Source organism: Fringilla coelebs, assembly GCF_963513975.1.
Source record: "Fringilla coelebs genome assembly, chromosome: 4".
Taxonomy (NCBI): domain Eukaryota; kingdom Metazoa; phylum Chordata; class Aves; order Passeriformes; family Fringillidae; genus Fringilla; species Fringilla coelebs.
Window position 1 is genome coordinate 15,380,441 of NC_140032.1, and position 25,572 is coordinate 15,406,012.

Consider the following 25,572-nt stretch of genomic DNA (forward strand, 5'->3'; position numbering starts at 1 on the left):
AGAACTTACAAGAGTTAATTCTTACTGAACTGTCTCCTACAGACCTTCCTGCACTTTGTGCACTCTCAGCAGTGGGGACCACAGGGGCCACAAGCAGTGTCATAGAAAGAACACTGTTGTCTGTCTTATGAGGAGATGATGTTATAACTGCCTGACCACTTCAGGTCTGGAAGCCTGATATGTCACTTTAAAACTGTTTCACTGCTGCAAAGTTCCCATGATTTCTGGGAAAATATAATCAGAAAAATATGTTTAGCAATATCACTTGCCAGTGCAGGCTTTCGTCAGAGCACAGCATTTCTCAAGTCTTTCAGAACTGCTTTGGGCTGCCTGAGACTTGTCAAAAATTCCCTTTTTCAAATTCCTGTTAAAGACAGATGCTTGGTGAGCAATTATTAACAATCTGTGAACAATTTATAGTTAACATTCTGGAATTGCATCACTTCTTTTGTTAAAATTTAGAGATTTTGACTTTTTGACTAAGGAAGTAGAATTGCCCTTCTTGGAGATTACCATAAGGAACTAACCTTCTTGCAGAGAACACTTAGATGATTTCACACAGCCTTAAACATCCATAATTTACACACTTGTCTTAGAAATTCATGTGACAACTAATCCAAGCCTATGGGCAAGGGAGAGAAGTAAAATAACCCATTGTGTGCTGATAAACTATGTTTGTATGACCACTGCAAAGTCAATTCCGCAAAGTTGCCTTAAGTGAAGTCAGATTCAACACCTGTCCTGTACAAAACTATTAATTTACAGCAGACTGTGGTGGTTTTAATTCATCTTTTACTCGCAGGTAAGATGGAGCACGTCGCTGCAATTAATTGAATGAGGACTCCAAGAACTTCACAAGTTGTTTCCTGGGGTTCGCTTGTGTGCGTTACCGCCGATAACTTCCCGAAGTTTAACTCGGGGAGGTTACGGCAAAGTAAGGCACAGAGCCCAAACAGCACCAGGCTCTCACCTTCCTGTCCCGAGCCCCGAAAAGCCCTCGTTCGGCTCTAAAACAGGCGGAGCGGACGGGGCCGCCGGGGCGGGGGCGGTGGGAAGCGGCCCCGCGGTCCGGACCTGCCCCTCCGGACCCCCGGGGGCCGCGCTCAGCCCCGCGCTCCTCGGTCAGCCCGGGATCCTGGGACAGCCCGGGGGTCCCGGCACAGCCCCGGGGATCCCGGCACATCCCCGGGGATCCCGGCACAGCCCCGGGGGTTCCGGCACAGCCCCGGGGGTCCCGGCACAGCCCCGGGGGTTCCGGCACAGCCCCGGGGGTCCCGGCACAGTCCGGGGGTCCCGGCACAGCCCGGGGATCCCCGGAGGGCGCAGCGCTGCCCGGATAGCCCGGCGCTCTGCGGGCGGCCGGTGACCCGGGGCGGGCGGGGGTCAGCCCGGCCTCCCGGGCATCCGCCGGGGCGGGGGCGGCGCGGGCTGGCCGCAGGAGCCGCTGTCCCCGCTGTCCCCGCTGTCCCCGCTGTCCCCGCGGCGGAGCAGCTGCCGCCGCCTCTCAGCGCGATGCCGCTGCAGCAGGGCTCTGCCCGGGCGCGGCAGCGCACGGTGCTCCTGGTGGGCATCGCCGTCCTGCTGGCCGCCCTCGTCCTCGCCGTCGTGCTGGCCTCTCTCCTGACCCACGGAAGGCACGAGGTCAGTCCCAAAATGCTGAAGTGGAAGGACAGGGGGACCACGAAGAACTTGCAAGAAGTTATTCTGGGAAGATGCTACAACTACATCACGGCGCAGCACCCGGAGCTGGGGTGAGTAGAGGTCCGGGTCAGGTGTCAGGTGGGCAGAACTGTCTCTCGCCTCCACCTGGCCGTGAGCATTGGGTTTGCAGGGGCAGGGAGAAATCAGGCGGTTAAGAGCCCTGTTTGTAGAAAAATGTACAGACAGAAACTCGGTGCCCCGGTGGTGGCTTTTTAAGGAAACTACCTGCAGGGCCAATCAAAGTAATACTAATCAAAACATAATCATAAATGGATTTTGCAACTTCCCTAATGCCAGCTGAAATAAAAGATGAATTCTAACAGCTTTGAGTACATGGAGGTGAAGCAATTTGCTGTAAAGCTGATCTCCCAAAGTCTGTAAGGTGACACTGCAGTCCCGTAACTGAAACTACACAGGAGGGAGGGAAAGGACAAGGTTCAACAGAGACTTATAGAGCAGACAAAAATGTTAGAAAAACATTCAGAAGTACCTTGGGGTTATCCAAAACTGGTTTCAGCATGTGGATAAGACTTCTTGATGAGCTCAGAGAGCTTGCATGGAGAAATAGAGGTGGATAACAATACCAGCTCATCAGTCCCTGGAAACACCTTTCCCCAGAGCTGGTCCTTGCTCAGCTCATCACAACAGATAGTGCAACACCCCTGGCATCCCATCCCTCCTCTCCTGCAGAAGAAATTCCATGGGCCCAGGTCTGCAACAGTGTATTAGAGCTGAGAACTGATTTTCTGATCCCTTTCATAGCTGAGAAAAGCAGAGTATGAAATAAGGAGCGCCCCAGGCCCCCCAGCAGGTACTGGGGATGCCCAGGACAGGATCCAGAGCAGCAGGGGTCTCTCAGCAGGGAACCATCCATCCCTTCTGTGGCACCAGCTGCCCTGCTTTGTGTCTGCAGTGAGCCTCTGGCAGAATTTTCCATCACCCTGGGCTGAGTGCTGTGGGGCTGCCCCACACCTTGGCCAGGTGACAGAACCATCCTGGTCTTTGTCCTAAAAAAGGCAGCCTCTTGTTTTCATGACATTGAGCTGATGAGAACAAAGCTGTATATAGTTTGCTTGCATTTGGGTTTCTTTTGGCTTTGGATATCCTGCACTGTATGAAAAAGCTGATCTGCAGTATTTGAAGGGTCATGTGGAAAATCATGGCCTGGGCACACAGAGACTTATTCACTCTTTAGTTAAATATTTGAGTGGCTTTAGTGAGGGAAAGAAGGATTATTTTGCAAATAAAATAAAAAAGCTCCTGAAATTTGCAAAATCATATATGTGTTTCTAAAAGCATAAATTAATTTATTAAATATTTATACACTCAATATTTAAATCTGAAAATGTTTTCAGGCCTAATAGCCTTTGTTACATGGGCTTGTTTCATACAAATTGGGGTGCTGAAGATGTGAAAACCACTTTTGTGTGAATGTGCTTTCAGCCATGGCCACGTGTGTTTTCACTGACAATACAGTCTGAATCCAGACCACAAATATCTCTTAGGCAATTAATTTGAGGACAGTTTTTAAAATATCACAAATCCATGATCACAAGTTTTCTAAAATGCCTGTTTGTACAAAGTGCAGTATTTTTGCCTATTCATAATCCAACAGTGCCTAATACCTTTGTGTCTGTGAGCTCTCTTTCAGATTAAATTACTTCTGTACAGTAGGACTCTTTTTTGGTTTATTTTATCTAAGAGGCAACTTTTTCTGAAGCATAGAGCAAAGAAGAAGGACAAATATGCTTGTTTATGTACATCTGAAATGTTCAGAGGTTTCCTGAATGGAGAATTAAATGCAGATGCTTTTCTGGAAATGAAAGCCAAGACTGCTCATTTCTGATTGCGCTGGGCTCTGTGCAGTTTGTGTAACCAACCCCTTCTGCAATGGCACTTTCTGATAATGACCTGGGTGCCTTGAGGACACACCCTCTCTCTTTCATCATTAATGTAGGCCTTGGATCCTCTGCTGTATGGGATCTGTGGTGCACTTAATCAAAGAATGGAGTAGGAGCAGGGAACTGCAGAAACATGGGCAGTCTTGTGAGCTGGGCAAGCCGCGCCCTGTACTCTGCCAGAACTCTTGCTGCCACTACTTCCCACCATGGGAACTTTCTTATCTTGGTTAGAAATCCTTTCATTTCCTCATAAATTTGTCCATATTTTGTTCTTGCCCTTTTAATCTTATACTGATGTATATTTTTTTTAAATATCTGCCTTTCGTAAACTTGTGGACACTTCCGTGTATTTTTACTTTTTTATTATATCAGAGTCACTAAGTTCCACCTTTAATGATATTTTCTGAACATAAAATCTATTCACTGTGGTAGTTAGTGACATTTACTACATTTTGGAGTGCCATATTTCAATTTGGCAAGTTTTGAAAAACAGGGGGTGGTTGACATGACTACGGATATTATAGTTTCTGGCTATCACAGATGTCTTAAACAGCCTCCATTTAGCTCTGCTTTTGCATCTATGTGCAGTAAATCATTTCAGAAATGACAGGTTAGTGTACCTTCACTATCACAACTCTTTCATTCTAGAGGGTACCTCTTTGCATTCTCCCTCATCTTACTGGAGCCCTTTTGCCATGCCCAGCCAGCTTGTTCTGGTCATGCCCTTCTCTTTTCTAATACAATCTTTGGGCTCAACCCAAGCCCACAGAGGCCACTGTCTGAGCTGAGCTTTGTAAATACCTCATGCAATCAGGTTTTATCCTGTTGATTTGTTTATTCTTCAAATTCATCAAAACTCTGGGTTGAACTTGCTCACACAAGGACATTTCTCTGGTTCTGTGTTACAGCATCTGCTGGTAATAATTTTGTTCAACTGCTTGCATGGCATACAATCCTCAGATTTATTTCTGCTGCTGGCTGACTCAATATTTGTACACATGCAATTTCCTCAGTCTTCCCGCATAAACTTTGTCATTACAAAGTTCAGGAGGAAGAGGAAGAGAAAGGCAATACCAAACATTTCAATAAAGCATTTTCAGTATTAGCCCTATTTTTTAGGAAGAAATGTGGATGGTATAGCAGCAGGCTTTAGGGGCTTTGTTCCCTGCGCACAGAGTCACACACCTACATACTGACCGTAAAGAATAATATTTATCTTTTGACTTCCCTGGAAAATACTGGCTCCAAAGCAATAGTTTGTCACAGCTTGGTAGTCTTACCTTGTTTTCAACATTAACAGAAGCTAGAAGTTCTGATTCACTAGTCTTGTAAAAATCCCGTGTGGCCATCAGTATGTATGGTAGTTTGGGCTGAATAAAGCCAAAAGCAGTTTGGTCTGAAGCAACAATTTGACCTCCAGCGACTTCTCCCTCTCCTTCCCAGACACAGGGACTCCCTCTCGTGGCTGCCCAGCCGCTCGCCAGTCTCAGCTCCAGGCTCAGCTCCAGGCTCAGGCACCGCCGCCTTTCCGAGGTTCATCCCCGGCGCAGGCGGAGCGGGAGCGCAGCGGGGCTCAGCGCTGCAGGCTCACCTGCATTTAAATTCACCGGATCTCTGCTGAGCCCCGGTGTGCTGACACCGTAACCCACCCCTCACTCGCAGGGTGCTGCTCCTGATGGTTTGGCACCTCTGTACCTGCTGGGGCAGGAAAAGTGGCCACAGCTCTAGACTAAGTTTACTGGTTTAGGTTTCCTCTTCACCACATTTAAATTGGCAGGCTGAGGTCAGGAACCAGCAGCACTTTGTGACCTGGGGGAGGAGTGGAGAAGCCGTGTAATCTAAAAGGTCATAGTCACTAATGCCCAAAGCATAAAGATGCCTTTTTTTGGATCTAGAAATAACTGATTTTACATTTGCAGTTCGAGAGAACTCTTATTCTCTGTTAATGACTGCTCCGCCCTCACAGCTGCAGTCACTTCTTGGTCTTTAATTCACAGAACCACAGAATCACAGAATGGGTCAGGTTTGAAGGGACTAGCGAGGGTCAGCCCAAGCAGGGACATCCTAGAGCACATTACACAGGGCTGTGTCCACAGAAGCTGGCAAGGACCTACCATTTAAAATTTTAAAAATTGTTTGAACACAAACCAGCTTATTTTTGTCCAACTTCTGACAGGAAGAGGGCACCAAGGACACAGACAGGGAGAGAAAGGGAGCAGTTTCAATAACTCATGTAACTGCCAGGCCAAACAATGCCACTGTGCCTGACTAAGCAAGACAAAAACCTGATGATGAAGCAGAAAGTGTAAAACTTCAATACAGTTTTCATGCAATCTTGTATGGACACAGAATATGTTTCCCCCTTAAATATAATTAGATCAAGCAGTGTTGTTTTTTATGGTTAGTGGCAGGTTCTGTTGTAACAAATTTTAACAGTCTATAATTCCATTAAATTTAGTAAGAGTTGGTGCATGCCCAGGGGAGCTCTGTCTCCTGACTGCACAATCAGGAAAGCCTTTTGCCTTCCCATTCCTTTGCAGCCTGTGGAGATGGAGATACATTTTGTCAAAAAGAACATATGGACCATGATTTTGTGTGAGATACTATTGCATTCACAGCATAATTTCCTCCTGAAAGAAATCTGGGGTTTGTTGTATGCTTACTTTTGCATTTTGCCTTCCTGCTTTACTAGGCATTTTTAATCTAATTTCTTTGTGTTGGTTCACTGATTGTTAATGCTTTCACACCAAGCATGGTACTAAATAACCATTATTTGATTCAGTGTCAGAAAAATCCTAGCTTTTTTTTTACAGCAAGATATTATACTGAAACTTACCTAAGTTTGTTTTTTCATTGAGAAAAGGTGCCTTGCATGAGAGAAGCCATTACTGAACCAGTTTTCTGAAGAGTACAAGTTACTACCCAGTTGTAATGCATTAGACCTTCTTAGAATGCTCAGATTTCTAGAGCTTCCTAGTTTGGCATCCATCAAACTGCAAAGGACTCAGTGTTTCTTTGTTTGTAAGACTATGCTTTCTAAAAAAAATCTGTTATCATTGCTGTGCCATCTTTTTTGGTCCCAGAGCAAACAAAAGGCTTTATTTGCACTGCCTTGGACACAGGGGCCTGGTGACAGGCTGAATGTGACCCATCAGTGTGCCCTGGTGACAAGAGCCAGCAGTGCCTTGGGCTGCATGAGAAGGAGCACTGGCAGAGGGGGACAGAGGGGACCTTTCCCCTCTGCTCAGCCCTGGTGAGATGTGTCTGGAGTGCTGGGTCCAGTTCTGCTCTTGTCACTACAAGGGAGTCAGGGACACCCCTGGAGCACATCTAGTGAGGGACCATGAAGGTGATTGTGAGCCCTGAGACTGTCCAGCCTGGAGAAGGGAAGGCCCAAGGTGGTAAATATCAGATGAGGGGGTAAAGAAGAGAGAGTCAAGCCTTTCTCAACGGTATTCAGTTGCAGGACAAGAGGCAATGGACATTAATTAAAGCACAGAAAATTCTATTTAAACATAGGAGAAAAAACAGGTTTTTTTACTATGAGGGTGATTGAAGACTGGATCATGTTGACTGGAGATTTTGTGGAGGCTCCATCCTTGGAGACATTCAAAACTAGAAGATCCTGGTCCTGAGAAACCTTCTCTGAGACAGAGGTTGGACTGGATGATCACCAGAAGTGCCTTCCTTGTCTTTCATTTCTTAGGAATTGCTTTTAGACTTGTAAGAAGTCCACTTGGAAACTAGGACAAACAGCAATGAAGGAATGTTCTGGCTCATCTCTAATGAAAATTGTGTTGATGTTTTGTTCCTACATCTGGTTTGTCTCTCAGCATTAAGATGGGCACTGTGTCATCATAATAGCACACTGCTTATTAAAATTCCAAGTCCTAACCTTTGTGTATGCCGTGAAAGTTCCCCTCCCTATTCCATGTGCTTCTGTGCTGACTTGAATACCTTCTCTGTTAGCCTTTGTTATATGAAACCTGCATTGCTCTGTTTTTCATTCATTCTATCCCTCAATGTTTATAGCAAGGTTTTTCCCTGAGTTGTAAACAAGTGACTTTGACTGTTCTTGTAGTTTCTTGGTAGCAAAGATTTCATTATAAATATTAACAACTGTTAGAGTCCTACTTAAAAGCACACTTCTATTGAAATACACAGTACTGAGCTTTAATGGGGAACTGAAATGTAAAGTTTATTTGGCACAAAAGGACAGTGATTAGTACCTGAGAGCATAGAGGCAGGGCTACTGCCTCTGGAGTTTGTCCTTCTAAAGAGTCCTCATGCTGCTTAAAGCTAGTTCCATAACTACTCTGGGCTCTAAGGTAGGGCTCTATTTGGGTTTTGTTGTCATCTCTTTCTAAAGGAAGTTCATTAGAAAGAATTACCTTCCTTTCAGCAAGAGACAAGTTCATAGGGCAGTGGGTAGCTATCATTTATTTGTTCTTGAGATAATTAATCACCAGCATATTTATTTCTGTTCTTCTGGAACATAAATGCCACTGCTAGGCTGTGAAAAGCCATCCAGTTCTGTGCAAAGCTCAGGCTCAGTTCTGTGCTGAAAATCTTCCCTCCCACACTGTAACTCCACAGGCAACCCAAGGTCTGAGCATCCACCAAGGCTAACAGGGAGATGTCAAAAGATACATTGTCTTTTGTCCTTGGCCAACATCAGTGTACTGCTAAGGTGCAGAGATGTTGTTGAGGTCTGAATTTGTCTGTCCCTTGACAGACATATGTCAACTCATCTATCAGTTTTCTATATCAAGTTTTTATAATATAAAAATTGTTATTAAATGACTCCATATTTCTCATCTACACAAACTTTTTTACATTAATTTTACAGTGTATAGATATTTAATGGTTCTTACTGCAAGATTCCATAGGATTTCAAATAATTTTTCATCTTTAGGTTAGTTTACACATATTGCATCACTATATTAAAATATCCTTGCAGTCAAAATCTCCTTTGGTTTTAATCTCAGATACTAGAGAGAATATTATTCTGTTTGTGCTGATCTTCTACATGTTAATCAGAAGTATGTGCTGATGAAAAACTTTTCCACTTAGTTTTCCACTGTAACTCTCTGCAGCTATTTAGTCATGCACAGTCAGTTAGCTGCCTGCTCTTTACATTTTCTCTTGTTTATTGATTTTATAGAATTGACTCTACAGGGCAATGTCTGGTGGCTGTCTAAATTATAGCACCACCCTAGGATTGAAATTATTAAATGTTTTTATGAGCTGATTGCTGTAAAGGGGAATACTGTTCTATCCCACTTTTCCCTGTTTCTGTGAAGATGTCAGTGAGAAAAAGCCCACACTCAGAGGTGATATAATTCAGCTGTCATTGCTAAGGTATGGTTAAAACTGAAGAGCAGTTTAACACCTCAGAGCACCATGAAGAAATGTATCTCTGGTTATCCATAAGGATAGAAGGAATAAATCCTTTTTCCCTCTAGGGTCAAAGGACAGTCTGTCTCAACTTTCCAAGGCAAAAAACATGCTAAAGATTCATTCTGTCTTCCCAGGGATGACCACGAAATAAGGAATTATCAAGAAGCTCACTCACAGATGTACTAAAGCTCCGATCTGTTCCCTTGTCTGTATCCTGCTGATAGCGCCCACCCTTGAAGCCAGGGCTTCTCCCAAATTACTGCATTTATGCCACATTCCAGCAGCTTTTGTTCTATTAAAAACAAACAAGCAAAACAAAACAAAACAATGTAGGGCAAGTTCATGTTATGGGTGGGAAAAAGTGAAAGTGCATTAAGCCATTGAATATTTCCATGTATGTACTTTGTTACAGAAGTGTTCTTAGAAGTTTAATATTAACATTGAAACCCTACTACAAATCCCTTTCTGATCAAAGGGTAAGATGTCAGCTAAAGTTTATTCTTTCTGTATCTGTTGATGACAAGCTTAAACTATAGAGCTACTATGACCCTCTGTCAAAATGTAGTCCAGGTGAGACTTCTGCCCTTCTGGAGGCTCTGTTCCACTCACAGAGCACCTCTGCAAACAGCACCTGCTTTAGCAGCTTGTTTTTCCACCCAGGGGGGCTGAAATCCAGGCAGCAAAACAACGTGCTTGTGTAGATGAACCCTTCGCTGGTTACAGCTGCCACGTCCTGACTCAACCCTTCCCAGAAGGGTGACCTGGCTCAGTGCCGCCCTGCAGCAGCAATTCCACACTCACATAAAATACTCTGGGAGCCATAAACCAAAGCCACAAATACTCCTGCCCTTAAAACCTTTTTATTGCTGCCAAAGGTGAAGGACTGGTGTGGTGAGGAGCTGTCACTTGCTCTAGGTCATTCACTGTCCAGGAACACACAAAGCCCTGGGGTGCACCCAGCAGCAATCTCACTTAGGACTCCTTTTCCCAGGCCTCCAGGCTCCCTCTCTTTGCCCTGCAGAATTTAATTGCTCTGCCCACAGGCAGCCTTTCCAGAAGTCATCTTCCTGTGAGGCAGGGCTCTGGACCTCCCTCTCCATGCCCAGTCGATTCCTCCAATGCTTTGTTTACTGACTTTTGAACGATGTAATTAGCAGAAAGCAATACTTACCAAATCAGGCTGCCAAAAAAAATCAAGCACGTCATTTTCATGTTGACAGAAAATCTGTTACCATAAGTGTTATGGTGGCAGACACTTTGCAATAATTAAACTAAATGGGAAATGAGAGGCTTGTGCTTATTGAAGACACTGAGCTTGACAGATCTGATTTTCTTCTTTCATCTTTTTCCTGACTAATTTTCCCCCTTTCCATTATCCTAATGCTGAAACCAGCAGGCATTAGTATCCTCAGCCACAACAGTGCCTGACCTCTCTTAATTCGTATCTCATTGGAATAATTACCAATAGATCCAGACAGGACGTGGTGGGCCTGTCTGGCCCCTGCTGCCTGACCAAAAGGCAGCAGCTGCGGTGATTTCACCCCAGAGACACTCTGGCTGGCTGGGTGCTGCAGCTGGATTTCACCCCAGAGACACCTCTGGCTAGCTGGGTGCTGCAGCTGGATTTCACCCCAGAGACACCTCTGGCTGGCTGGATGCTGCAGCTGGCGCTTGAGGCAAGCCCAGGCGTGCAGGAGCTCAGGTTTTCCTTGGTGGAGAAGCTGCAAGGGCAGGTGAAGGAACGGACTTGGTTCTGCTGGAGGGTTTTGATCCAGAGCTTCATTCTGGCCCACGGGCCTCGGAATGCAGCAACAGCTCCAACAGAACCCCACGAACCGCGTGGGTGCTGTTCCCTTTAACCCAGGGAGAGGGGCAGGGAAGGGGTAGGGAGCCACCAACCAGGTACAGGAGAGGACGTGGTAAGGACCAAGGGACACCTGGATGGCCCAATGTCCTCCAGGGGTGGAAGGCATCTTTGGAATTCTGCCAATCACTCGACGCCCTCCAGGAATGCCAGGACTGACCACAGCGCTCAGCAGGGGCCAGGGTGGGGAAAGGAGGGATGAGGGACACACCTGGCAGGGAATTATCAGGGAGGAACCTGGGGTATCTGAGGCAAACCGTGACACAGCAACAGCATCTGTCTGATTTTTAGGACAAGGACACCTGACGGGAGGTTTGGGCGCTACAATGACAAGAAGGGAGCCGATCCATTGTGTGCACAGCCCATTTCCAGCTCCGTGCCCTGCAGATGGGTCACGCTGTCCCTGGCACGGAGAGCCTTTGGGGCTGAGCTCAGGTGCTGCTCCCGAGGAGCTCCTTCTCCCACCTGATGGCACTGTTCTCCTTGCTTTCAGCTCCCAGCCCAGCTTCACTCAGGGAACCCTTGGCAGCAGCTCCGAACAAACTGCTCCAAAGCAGCACCGAGACACCACAAGGCTGGATTTAGGGAGGGGAAGGCTGAAGAAATGAAACCCCAGAAATATTTAGGGCAGAAAAGGTAGCAAAAGGACGCTGAGTTACAGAGGGCTTCCTCTCAACACAGGCATAAACATATAATTGTATACCAATTGTATAATTGGTCCTTGTATAATTTCTGCCGTAAAGACATAGCTGCACATAACCTCTCATGAAAAAAGAGATTGAACGTGGATGTATAAATTTTACTGCTGCCTACAGCCATCACAGTTTATCAAAATGCAGCAGATAAAGTGACACAGGCAAAGATGGGTCTGTTAGATGCAGAAATGTTGCTATACCATTTAACTCATTGGATACACATTTTCCTTCTGAGATATCTGGGTTTTTACAGGTGAAGCATGTGCCTTAGATCCCCAGAAGAGTGAAAACCGGCTTTATGTCTTTAAGGAACTATGTTACAACCACAAACATCTTGCTGACTTTTTAAAGAGTCAGATTGCTGAGTGCTTAGGTTCATCAGAGCTCTGGCTAGTGATGGTAGCAAATGAGAAGGATTTTCTTACACAAATGGCAGAGATTTGATCACTACACAGGTTAGGCACATGGTCTCAGGGGACTGTTTCCAGCTGTCACTTTGGAGCCTCATCACAGGGCCACAATTAAAAACTCAGGGTGGCCTGAGGACATTGCAATGTTTTAGAAATAAAATTCTGGACCTTGGAAAATCTGATCATGATTGCAGGGGAGAACAGGTGTCACCAGCAAAGTGTCTCTGCCTGGCAGGGTGATTTAAAAACATGGGCAGAGTTGATTGAGTTCACCAGAACAAAGCCTGGAAGTAATTCTTTACTTATAAATACTTTAAACATCACTCTCAAATTCTTGAGTAGGAAACTAGAGACAACACAGCCCAAGGGAACACTGCCCTTCTTAAGATGTTTTCAGCATTCAGTGTCAATCCAGTGGTGAGCTGAAAGCAAGACTTTGTTCATGGTGTAACTGAAACCAGAGGAGATGAAACTTATCCTTGGTATTATACCAATTAAATCAGTTTCAATTGGGGAAGAATTTGCTCTGTCATGTCCAGTTAAAGAAAAAAAAAATTGTAAATCAAGAAAAAATCTATAGTAACAGTTATTAACCAGATAATTCAGTGCTATCCCATTCCTTTCAGTGTAAGGATATTCTTTCAAGGTTAGCCAGACCAGTGTATGGATATGCAAGAAATAATGATGCAGAAGCTGTCCATTTTTCTAATATCCACATTAAAATTTGGCTGCTGAGATAGATGCTAATGGAAATATTCTTGGCCCCAGCTTTCGCTTGATAGATTAATGTGATATTCATATACAAGGCAAATGGATAGAAATGCTCAAATTTATTGGAAAATGCAACTTCTACCCCAATGTAAGGACAAATGGAGGATATGCTTTGCAGTATGTATAACATTTGAATTTAATAAGGAAAAGTTTATTTGTATCCCAACCCTTACTGTATGCTATACTGAGTTCAGGGTAGAATCTCTGGCTCAAAAAGATCTTCAGAAAAGTTTTTCAGTCCTTGTTTTCCAGAGAAATGTTGCAGTTTTCAAGTTCACAGAAGATTTCATGTGTTCTTTCTGTTTGCTATTATTTCACATTTACCTGTATTGCCCAAACTCTATTCATAAAAATAAAACTTGAAAAAATTAAACACAAATTTAGAGTATATTTATATTACATATCACTGAATTTGGATTCAATATTTCAGAGTCTATAGTAGAACAAAATGCTTTATCTATTTCAGCATAAACAAAGCTAGCCCCAAAGGAAGAATGCCTGAAGAGATTATACGGTATTTGCAGATAGGATGCAGAATTAGTTTGTACACAACCCAAAATATACAAACAAATGCCAGAGAAAGAGAGAGGCCAAGGCCCACAGCAGTGTGGGACATGAGAGTATTCCCCATGGACTCCAGAATTATCTGAATTAGATAAATTTATTAACTGGTAGAGTGAGGATCTCTTTTGTGGCCTTTCTTTCTTCTGTAAATCCAGAAGGAACACTAAATCAACACATTCTATCACTTGGGAGCAACTTTAAGCAAAAAGTTTGTTTCACAGTCATTTTTTTGGGTTTTTTTTTGGTAAGGCACAAGTTCTTGTTTCAACCTGAAGCTGTTCTTGCTGGAATTTTTAGCATACCACATGCCAGCAAACTTCTCATATTGTTTCAGAAGGCCCAGAGCTACAGAAAGTCTCTGCCCTCACCTCTGCTCAGTGTGAATTAAATGCTGCACACCAGACAAGTGTTTTCTTCCTGTGTTGGAAAAAGGTCAGGTGAAAATTCATTAACAGAATCTACTTCAACCGTGAGACTGGAAAGAATGGCACATCTTCCTGGAGCTGGGTTTGCAGGTCCTCAAGCCTTCTCACTGCTTATCATGTGTAAACCAAAATCACAGTTCCATGTGCCTGGTAATCTCTTTAGGATGCGAGACAAAATTTGTGCTTCATATCTGAGAAATAGTTTTTCAATGGCAAATCGATGATTTATTAAAAAAAAACCACCATATTGGTAAGTGAGGACAGCAAAAAGAAAAGGTTGTTTAACTTTTTATGTATTTTTATTTCTAAAACAATGCTTGAAATTGCCTAGTTTCCATGAAAGCCCATCTTCCTGACTAACATTCTTCCCTGTGATACAGCTGGTGGTTCCACAGTGATTAGCAGCTGTAGATGAGCCTCCCCCACTTGCAGGTTAAGACCTACCAGCTTTTATGACATTAAAGATGCAATTTTGCTCAGCTCTGCCAGGACTGTACAAGATTCTTCTCTTGTACTGGTGATGGTGACACATGTCATGCACTGCTAAGTTTGGTGTCTTGAAAGGATGGAACTCTGATTCTTTGGATTAGTGACTCAGCAATCTCTCTTGGCATGATCATCAATCACCTGGATGGTTTTCTTTGTGTCTCTCATGGCCATGGCTTGAGTCTAGCAGCACAAATGTTTTATATTGTGTCTATCTCCTACCTCTCTACTTTGGAAATAAAAAAACATGGGGTTTCTTTATGGTTTCTTGAAAAATATTTTGTCTTCTGAGACCAAGCATAAAAACTTTGCCATATGAAAGGATAGATCACCAGGTACCCAGCTGTCACCTGGGGCTGTTAATGCTCTTACATAAAGCAGATCTCAGGAGCAGCTTAAAAAAAAAAAAAAAAAAAGGAAAAGAAAGGCCTGCCTGGAGTCATTTGACAAATTAGAAAGTGTGAGCCATATAAATGCTGATGAGATGTCTGTGCTTACAGCCAAGCTGTACAAATTGCCTTTATGATACCATTGACTGTGCAAAGGGGACAGCTGCCTATTCTCTAATGTCACCCCTCCAGCAGCAGGAGCCCTCTCTTTTGGATGATTCAATGTGTCCATGTTGTAATCCTTAGTGACAGGGGGAGGTATTTACAACTTCCTAACCCCTAGATAAAGTACCAAAGTTTGGAGTATGGTCTCTGTGGGTTATTTATGCTTTGCAGACAGAGAAATGAGCTCCAGGAGAAAATTTAATACACCCAAGTTAAGTCCTGCTAAGTAAAATGTGAATTCTTGCTGACACAGGAGTGCAAGAGCAAATCAATGGCCATGCTCCCTGCAGCACCCACAGTTTGGCTTCTTATTTCTGCAGTGACACGACTGAAAGTGCATTTAGGCTCTTGAATGAAAGAAAGATAATAGTCCTGTTAAAAAATGATCATTGTTACTCATCTTTATTTGCCAAGAGGTAAATTGGGCTCATATAAATGAGACATGTGGTCCCTACTGCAACTGGGGCTGGCCCTGTGACAGATGACATGACATGACATGACATGACATGACATGACATGACATGACATGACATGACATGACATGACATGACATGGCTTCCTCAGCTGGCTGCTCAGCTGGAGACCCTCCAGGCTGGCATGCCCTGTCCCTGCTCCCAGGCTCAGTTTCAGACAGCATTGTACAGTGGCACCTGATCTGGGTCCTGGCTACACATGTGCAAGTCAGCTGTGCCTCTAGCAAAGTCAACGGCTGAAAATTAGTGCATAAATAAAAATAATCTCAGGTCCCAAAAACCTAAATCTCTGCTTTTGTTTTAGATAAAATTACTTTTTTTTTTTTTCTCTAGGATCAAACTCTCCGCAGAGACAAGCCATTTTTTTGGCTTGCTGTATCTGAGGAGACAATATCCTTTGACCATACTTTTAAAATGTACAACATATAGTCTGAGAAGCTATTTGCTTCTCATGATTTGGTGTGAATAATCAAGAAATTTGAGCTTTTGGTTATGTAAAATCAGCACAGATCATTTTAAGGGGCAAAGATTTTTTTATGATATTGCAGTGAACTAATTTGAAATGCAGGAAAGAAATTATTTTGAACTGTTCTTTCCTCAGTATATACTTCATCTGCTGAAGATACTCTTTTGGTGCCTGAGCATAGTTGGAATTCTTCTGACATCTGACCCAGAGTGTTTGACCACAACAGAGGGAGAACCTTTCATGGGCACAAATACTCATAGATATTTATTAACAATGTTTTAATCTTTTGGCAGAGATAAGGATTGTCTAAAAATATGGGAATCATTAAAAGATGCCTTCATTTACAAGAACCCCTGTAATATCACACCAGAAGATTATCAGCCCTTGATGGAGCTGGCAAGTCATCCTGTACCCTGCAACAAGGTAACAGCACAGTGCAGGGTGGGCACCAGGTCTGGGCAAGGGGATCTCACCCGTAACTGCTCGGAGGGTCTGAGGTTGAGGAGGATGGCATTTTATTTTTGCACTTACTGCAACAGCCCTGCAGTTCCACCTTTGGGCCCCAGTAACCCTGCCCAGCTATTGCTGGAATCATCCCTGTGTAAGGCCTGCCTCAAGCCAGGATCATCCCAGTGGAGTGACAAGTGACAGGGATGTCCCCTTCCCCTGAGCACGTGGCTCTCTGTAAGGAGCATTCCACCATGCTGTTGGAGGGCCAGTGCTTCCAGAAAGCTCTTCTTCCATGTGCAGCTCAAAAGCAAACAACAAATTTGGGAAACATCCTATGAAAACTAGCCAAACCTTTCTTTCAAAATCCCTTAAAAGCTAACCATGTACCTTTCTATCAAAAACAAACCCCACCCAAAATATTCTGCAAACAACAGTGTTCAGATAAGAACTGACCCACTAAGGTGAACTTGCTGCATTTCAATAAAACTCCTTCACTATCATTAACTTTCTGCTTTTCTCCAGAAAAATTTGCTGGCCAGCTGTAGTACAGCTATCACTAACCAGACATTGTACCTTATTTCACAGTCACTGTTTTGGAGCAAGACAGGTGACCTCGTTCATCGTTATACAAAATCCAATCAAAATTTCCTTACCTTGGAGGACACCTTGCTGGGTTATATGGCTGATAGGGTTTCATGGTGTGGAGACCCCTCTGCCCCAGGTAATCTACACCTAAACACAATCCTTTTCACATTATTTTCTAGTGATTTACTTTAAAATCTTAGCTGTCCAACATTTTGTAATTCTGAAAATAGCACCTATTTCTCAGGTTAAATTAAAACCCACAGCTTTGGATGTTATTTGAACACCAAGTTGCTGCTTTACCTGATGGCCACATCAGCCCCCTGTGCTTTGTTTGCTTGCTTCTACCCTGTGGTTCCCATGGGACAGACTGCAAGCAGGAATGTCATTCAAGAAGGACCTGGCCACCCCAAAGTGCTGGGGCAGTGTGCAGGTACCTTGGGGGTACCACTGCCCATGGGACTGCTGGGTTGGTGCTTAAGGCTAGGAACTTTAGACTGGGCTGGAATTACTGAAAATGCTGGGCAAAGTTTAATTTTTCAATGCAATCAGACAGTACTTGTCAAGAGCCAGCCTGTTGCTCACATTTGGGATTGTGTGTTTTCCCTTCTCTGTTTTCTGAGAATTCTTTGTGATATGGGATCTGCAGCTGCCTCCCTGAAAATACTGTGAGCAAACAGCAAACCTTTGAACAGATGCAAATTCCTTCTCCTTGTAGAGCCCTCTCCCCATTTAGTCCTCTTGCTTTGATAGAGGGCAAATCTTTTTGCCCACAAAGCCACGTAAGCCTTGCAAAAATATTCGCTCTAACCTTAGCTATTCTATAAATGTATTTTTTCTCAGGAATCAACTATGAATCTTGTCCAAAACGAAATGAATGTGAGAGCAACCCCGGCTCTGTGTTCTGGAAAATGGCATCCAAGATGGTAAGATCTGGACTAAATCTCCCTGAATCCAAAAGTGAGGAAAGGCACCAAGCTCCCGACATTGCCAAAAAAAAGTGATTTGCAGGTTGGACTTCAAAGATGGAATAGTAGAAGCTGACAAAAGCTTTAGCTCCAGGTGCTAGAAATCATGGTGTTGGAATCCAAAGTCCCATATTTTATGTACATCATTTGATGCCCTTGTAGTTCAGGCATTCTTTTTGTGGCCAGAGGCTGTGTCAGTGTCTGGAACAACCCTTGGCAGAGACCTGCAAGCAAATACTCACAGTTACAACAATCACCTTAATTAAATCACAGAACATAAATTGCTACACTAAAATCTATTTTTGCATGCTAGTGTGGAAAACAGCACCCAAATTGGCACAGACATTTTCCAAGAGGCTGAGAATCCCCTTGCACTTCCCAGCATAAACCTGAAGAGCACATCCTCCCACACCAGTGCCTGGCAAGGCTCCTGGGATGAACCCACCCACAGACACATGCCAACTCCCATCACAGGAATGAGATCCTGCTAGTCACAGTTAAGCAATTAGCCTGGCTTTGTTGAGTCAGCACTATACAGGATCAAACTGCCAGAGAAAAACCTGATTTCCTGTATTACTTTAATTTTACCTGTCTCTCAAGATTTCACCCTTGGTATGACTATTAGTAGATGACTACCCAGGTGGAAAACAAGCATTCCTGTATGCTCCAGTTCTCTTGTATGTAAGAAAAAGTCTACTTACCATTAAAAAAAATGTTTTGTGGGTAAACTAGGAGTGAAAATGGTTCAGTTCCAGAGTGTGTGAGAGATAGAACCACGTACAGACTGAGGTTACTCAGCTGCAGGCTTCCTTGCCATATAAATTCAAGATCTACTAAAACTCATGCTTAATACATTTGAAAGTTACACATAATGAAACTTCCTGAAACTTTGCAGCTCTCAAGATTTGAATTTGAGATGCATTGTTTGTGAGGACATGAAAGATTTGTTAAGTACAGTCACCTGCATTAAGCTTTTAAAAAATTCTTTGCCTTACCAATGGTGTATATATCCAGCATAGGTACTTTATAGACCTAAGTAGTCTTTAAATATTTAGACATGAGTTTTGAAGAATAAAAAAGCAGTCCTTACACGATCCAGTATATTAAAAATCAAATTCAAAAAATCTCAGTGATAATTTTACTAAAATATCAAGAGAGAAAAATCCCAAGCCACAAAAGAGCACAGAGCATGAGTCACAAGGAAATGAGTATGTGGTGGTCTGTGTGTCCTTAAACTACTGATACCTCTGCCCTGGCTTGTCCTTACTCTCTGAGCTAAAGCAGTCTGAGGATTACTGTGAGTTACTACAGACAGCTGCAGCTGTAGGGGCTCTGGAAAGCCCTATAAAAACTGACACCAAACAAGCTGCTCTACCAGTCCCATGCAGCCTTAGACTGCCAATTCATAGCTGTCTAATGAGGCTTTGTCACAATTTTGCCACAGCCTTCAGAGGCTTTTTTTTTTTGCACTGAAATGTTCTGCAAAAATATTGTCCAGATCCTCTGCTTGTATTAGACCATTCTGAGGACATCAGACAATGAATTCTACCAGCCCCAAGTCTGCCATGGCACTGCCTGTAGTGTCAGAGTCTAATGTCCATTGCTCTGGTTCAGTTTGCAGAAGCAGCATGTGGTGTGGTTCAAGTGATGCTCAATGGATCAGTGGAAGCTGGAGCTTTCAGAAGCAGCAGGTACTCACTCAGCACAAAACCATTCATGTTTCTGTGGGGCTGCATGTGGCTGTCTGCCTGTGAGTCCCAGTGCAGAAGGGATTTTGGTAAACTCGCCCCTGAATGTTGTAAAGCTGATTCTTTTCACTCCTTCTATTCAGAGACTGTACCTGAAATCCTTCAGAGGGTGTGCAGGTGGGGTGTGCAGGGTGCTCTTACTGCTCAATTGATTATTACAGTTTCTTTGATTATACTTCACTAGACTTGGCTACCTGGCTGGAAGTGCATTCTTGATTATATCAAAAGATGAAGGATTTGCTCTCTGGGGGAACCACCATGGTTATTTCCCTGGCACCAAACCAAATCAGTAGCCAGGAAACTGAACAGGAGAAGAGGCACTAAAGATGCCAAAACTTCATCTTGTTTCATCTGCAGGCAGTTTCAAAAGTTCCCCTGAAAGTGAAATAAGAATGGGGAGACAATATTTGACCATAAGGCAATTAAATAGTCTGTGAAAATCCATTGGCAAGATGATGTTCTCTCACAAAGTGCAACAGCAGCACCAATAAGCTCTAGTATTTGGGGAGCATAGGCTCTACATCTTTCTGAGATAACTAAGAGTGTTTTGCTGTTTCATGTTCCATTCTTACAGCATTTTTGGCAGTATTGAGATCTTTAACCTGGATCCAGATAAAGTCACTGAAGTGCACATTTGGCTTATGCAAAACATTGGTGGACCTCAAAGGTAAGTCACACTGGTGCACAGTGGCAAGCAGTGTGGGGAAGGCACAGGGCACCACTCAGGTCTGGCAGCAACACTGTCTTAAACTCATGAAATCTGCTTTACACCCACCTTCTAGGTGCTTACTTTGCAGGAAAAAATAATATTTGTAGTGTTGTTTCTCCTAGTATTTTCAGTAGGTGCTGCTGAACAGTTATAGATAAAACACAATGACATTTTCTTGCTTTCAAGATGTCCATGACCTTTAAGTTCCTTTCAACTCCACTGAGGTCTACAGACCTTTGCTATGGGTGCAGCAATGAAGTCTGAGACCAGGCTATGTCTGCAAGGATGAACATGTCCATGTATCCATCCAAACATGGATATGTTTGTCCACACGAGTAGTATAATTATGCTGAGCACAGCCACTTTTGAATGACAGAACAGGTTGTAGAGTCTCCAACTAAGAACATACTCAAAACCTAACTGGGACCTGGGCAACCTTTTCCAGCTCATATTGGTTTTATCTCAAGCAGTCTTCTCTAACCTAAATAATTCTGTGATTTTTAATAGCAAGTCTATAGTTGAAATGCTTACCATGGAATTACTGATACCAGAACAGCAACCTCAAATCACATCTGAGCCTTTCTGAGTGATATTTTTCATCCCATTCAGATTCATTTGCAGATCCACTACATTTGAAATACTAAGCATGAGGTTCTGTGCCTTTGACCCCTCCTTTCAGAGCCAGTTCTGTGGCTCACATGGCCATAATGCCCTGCCACAGCTTTTCCTATTCTTAATGATCTCCACGACAGAAACAGCAGCCCTGGTGCCATGGATCAGGAAGCAGGCTGTGATGGTGCAGTGCAGTCAGGAAGGAGTGTGGACCTTGCTCAGACAGCCTCACTCTCTGACCCAGCTCCAGCTCCAGTGTTGCAGCCCCTCCCTTAGCCCAGGCACCCAGAAGTGTTCCCTTTCCACATGAGCTGACACACCTGCCGTGGTTCATGGTGCGCATCTGTGCTGGGGTCAGGACACCAGACTTAGTCCTGTGCTCCTTTGCATAAAGGTTTGCTGAAGAAAAGGACATTTTGTAATCTTTACATCAGTTTCCCCACACGTGGCACTGGATCCTTTGTCCCATGATTTCCCAGCATCAGAAATTTTTGCTGTGCTCCCCCTCAACAGCTCACACAAGGCAGTGCCCTGCCAGCCCTCTTGCTGGACACATCCTCCTCCTGTGACAAGTTCATAGCAATTTCCTTTTCATTTTCTACTTGCTTCCAAGGAGAGAGTGGGGGGGTGTTCCCAATAGGGTGCATTCCTTATATCTCTGATTTGTCTTCCATGTTGAATCACTGATAACTTGTCAAGTCTAGTGAACAAAGAGCTGGCAGTGCTCTCCACTAATGTCATATGTTAGGAACTGGGTTTGTCCCAGTCATAGAAGTGAGTCCTGTACTCTGGATGAGGAGATGATTTTTACCTTGAGGTCACAAGCCTTTTGCTGTGTCTCTGTCTGTGCCTATGGTATTTGTCAAACTTTTCACTACAGCTTTGGGGCCCTTGGGCTATTTAATTAAATCAAACATAGAGAAACGGATCTTGAGAGTGCTACATGCTTCTTGAAACCTTTATCTGGATGGGAAAGAAATACATAAATTAGGGCTCCTACCAATGGAAAAATGGTTGAAACATCCTCTTTCCAAAACAGGGCAGCAGCAGCTGTAAACTGTGTCAAACATACAGGAGGTGCTTATGGCCTGCTTCATCCCCTGCTTTCTGTCAGTTTCCTCCTGTCTCACTTCCTACCTGGGACTTCACTGCTGGCTCTCATGGTTGGCCTTTTCTCATCACACAGAGGACTTGACCCTTTTGGCCTCTGACAGATTTCAGTAAGCCTTGTATTGTGCTGCTGTGGTTGGAAGCACCAGCAGCACCAGAGCAGTTCTAGAGCACCCTGAACAGGGAATGGGACTGAGTGATGTCCCACAGATGTCCTGCTGCACAAACTCTCATGCAAGATGCACAGCTGGACATCACAGAGCTTCTACCAGCAAGGGCCCAATGGTAGCCAAAGCTCCACAAACCCAATGGGCTTCTCAGCACATTAGCAAACAAGCTTCTAAAGAATCTTCCCTGTAATAAAGCAGTGACACAGTGTGGAATTTAGGTGAGCATTTTGTACCCACAAGGAGCACAAGTAACTGAAGTCTTCTCTCCACAGTGAATCCTGCTCAGGTCAGTCCATTCAGAGGTTAATAAACATTTTAGAAGAACGAAACTTTAGGATCATCTGTGAAGACAATTACAGGTAATTATCCTCTCTTATTGGTGATGGCTTTGCTAACATAAAACTAATATTGCAGGTTTACAGCAAGCTAGAGCACACCTCCTCCTTAGTGCCATGACATCCCTCCAGGGTGGCTGAGTCTCTCTCAGGGGCTTCCAGCCAGGCTGCAGCCCTGGGGCTGGCTCTCTGCCCTACACCTCCCATTGAGCATGTTCAGTTGTTTTCAGAAAGGGAGCAATCCAGCAATCCAGCCACCAGATTTTCTTCAGACTGGGCTTTTACCTAAAATACTCTGACCCAAAGAGGCAGCTTTCCTCCCTGCTGCATACAGATAACACAGGGTGCCAAGGGTGATCCTTACTTCCTTCACCATGGTTTGAGCATGCTTTCTGTCCTGCTGCTTTGTCAGAGATTGAGGCATGACACACGATAAGCATTTCTAATTATTGTAATTTACCACTGTCAGGAGCAAAAAACTGGACTCTGTGAAACAGCAGCCCAAGTCCTGACTTGCCTGAAATCTCCATCTTCCTGCTGAGGAAATACAAAAGCCAGAGACCCTTTATCCCTATGTGTGGGTTCAGAGACCTTCACACAGAGCAAAATTTTTCTTTAGAGGCATTAGAAAAGTGACAAACATTCAATATTGCTCATATCTTATCTGTCAGGAACAGCTTTTCAGTGTCAAGGACTCATACTTGGATAAGAACATTTCCAAAGTAAACAAAGATTTCTATGAACTTCTGAGTTGTAACAATAGTTCAAGTAAGGAAAAATTGGTCTGCAAAGGAGAAAAATGATAGGTCTTTAAGTTTGAAGGCAGAGCAATATATTCCTGTCTGGGTGTTGCTGAACCTGATTAATGGGTGCCCTTCACTTTGTGAAAAATTAGCACTGGTGTGGAGCACAAATCTGCCAAATCATGTGTTTACTTTCTCTTTGGGTAAATGGAACCTTAACCAATACTCCCAGGACCTGTAAGCAGGTACAGATTATTCCAACCTAGGATGAATTAAGCTATGGGGCAAGGCAGGGAGGGGAAATACATCACAGCTTAGACCCCTTGTGGCTTAGCACAGGGAGGAACCTGATGCTCATTGCTGTGCCTCCCAACCCAGGGCTGAAGGTAAAGTGACAAGCAGGGCTTTGTGTCAAAGCTCAACCAACACATATATAAACAACTGGGTTGAGCAACACAGACAATTAATTTTGCTATTTTAGATACAGAATAATAATAAAATAACAAATTTACAGGTAAAGCCAAATTTCAGGATAGGCTGTGTAACTTGGTTTCACTCCCCTGTAATCATCACAAGCAGAACTGTGTGGGTCTGTATCAGCTGAGCATCTGCCTTGGCATGCCATGTAGCAACTGCTGCTGGTCATGTCCTCTTGCTTTTGTCCATCCCAACAGTATCTTCCAGAAGTAACTTTAAAACTGCCTTCACTGGATGCATTAGAAAAAAAATCTCATCATATCTGACATCCCCAGCAACAGCTTTCTGTTGTAGTAGTAGAGTTTACCAGTGAGTAAGACAGGTGGTGAACTCCCAGCGTGGCAGGAATTCCACAATTCCACAATCTGTGCAAGAGATCTTTCTTCCTTTTCGTAATTGTTTTTTATATTGCAGAATAGCTGACATGCTGTGAGGACGGATCCTACTTTGGTTTGTACTGATTTGCCCTTGTCCCTAAAAACACCAAAGTTACCTTTCTGCAGCAAGATCAAAAAGAATTACCCTAAGAAAATCCATCTGCTTGATAAGCGCAGGTGTAACATGTGCTTTGATTTTTCACATTGCATTCAGTAACTGCGAAGCAATTCTGTTGTACTTGCAAATTGATTACTAAATATTTGTTTGTTTTGTGTCTCATTTCAGGCCTGTTCAGCTCCTTCAGTGTGTGCATAGCCCCGACCACGCAGACTGCAGGCTTTGCACCAACAGCTCAGCAGTCCCATGAAACAGAGTTCTCCGTGCTACTGAGGAATTCCCTTCCTTGTGTGCAAAGCTGGAGAGGATGTGGCTGCATAGCAAAGAGTGATAACAGTAGCATGGTGTGTGCTGAGTCCATAACCAGAAATCCTTGCTGTGATACTAACAGCCAAATAGCAGGAGATGATACCTGAGGTGTGATGCTGTACACACACACACACAAACATGTTTCAGATGGACTGGGGCTGTGGTCAGCAATTGAAGGCAGATGCTTTGCCCTGGTTTGCTCCCTCCTTTACAGCTTGCCACTGGCACAGAGCAGGGATTCTCTGGGGCATGCACAGAGAAGAAAGAGGCTTTCCAGGATAGGCAGGACTTGCCTAGATCAGTGCTCATCTTCCTTCCTGCTGAAAGGTTAAGCAGGAAATGACCAGGGCATGCTACATTTTCCCTGCATCCCAGTGCAAATTTCCCCAGAGGGGAATGTTGCCCATTGGCACATAGTATAAATCATGGCTTTCCCAGGTACACTTCTGACCAGGCAGAGCAAGCAATAGAATAGGCAGAGCAGTTCTTGCCTTTTAATGGGTATCACAGTAGGCAGCTGGTAGGAAGACAGCTGAGCTGAGCTAAGAAAAACCAGAAACTGCTCAGAGGGTTGCCTGCACCTGTAAAAACTGCTTAGTATGCAGCTGGGAGAGAAAATAGTGAGGCTGACTCAGATAGCTCCATTAAAATCCTACTGGATTCACCATTGCCGGTCAGATTGCATTTTGTTCTTAATATAGCAGTCAACAGTAGCCTTCCAACTTTCAAAAAAGGTCCCTCAGGCCCCAGCTTGGCCATGCACTGGAATAGAAACAAACATCAAACGGTTGCCACAATAAGGAGTCTCTCTTGACCTCAGTTTCTGCAGTGGAAGGTGATGCCTTGGGGTGTATAATGCACAAGCACTGACGTGCTGTGGTGCACTGAAACAGCAGGTTTCACTGATTTCCTTTGATTTCTATTTTCCCAGTCTCAAGTGCAGTGTTTATAGCAAAACAAGTATCTGAGGCCAGCCTGTGGCCCAGTGCCTCTGTCAGTGCCATTGACACCCAGAGAACAGAGCAGGCTTTGCTGCAGACATACTCCCAGGTGCTGAGGTGACTGTTGCCAAACCTTTGGGCACACTGAGGTTCCCATGGTCCCACAGGGAGAAGGTTGTACTGCCACGTTTTAGTGACTACCCAGAGTGCAAA

The 25,572-nt window shown here is 44.0% G+C and overlaps 1 protein-coding gene across 1 annotated transcript; it reads left to right on the plus strand.

The window, feature by feature from the left end:
• Positions 1 to 1,512: 1,512 nt before the first annotated feature.
• On the plus strand, positions 1,513 to 24,377 carry LOC311153016 (ADP-ribosyl cyclase/cyclic ADP-ribose hydrolase 1-like; the record flags this gene model as incomplete). The annotated part of the gene is made up of 8 exons (XM_084204537.1): positions 1,513 to 1,751; positions 16,004 to 16,133; positions 16,746 to 16,881; positions 17,586 to 17,668; positions 19,325 to 19,401; positions 20,033 to 20,125; positions 22,332 to 22,418; positions 24,278 to 24,377. The coding sequence occupies 8 exons, from the start codon at positions 1,513 to 1,515 to the stop codon at positions 24,357 to 24,359; spliced, it is 927 nt and encodes a 308-aa protein (XP_084060663.1). The 3' UTR covers positions 24,360 to 24,377.
• Positions 24,378 to 25,572: the final 1,195 nt, after the last annotated feature.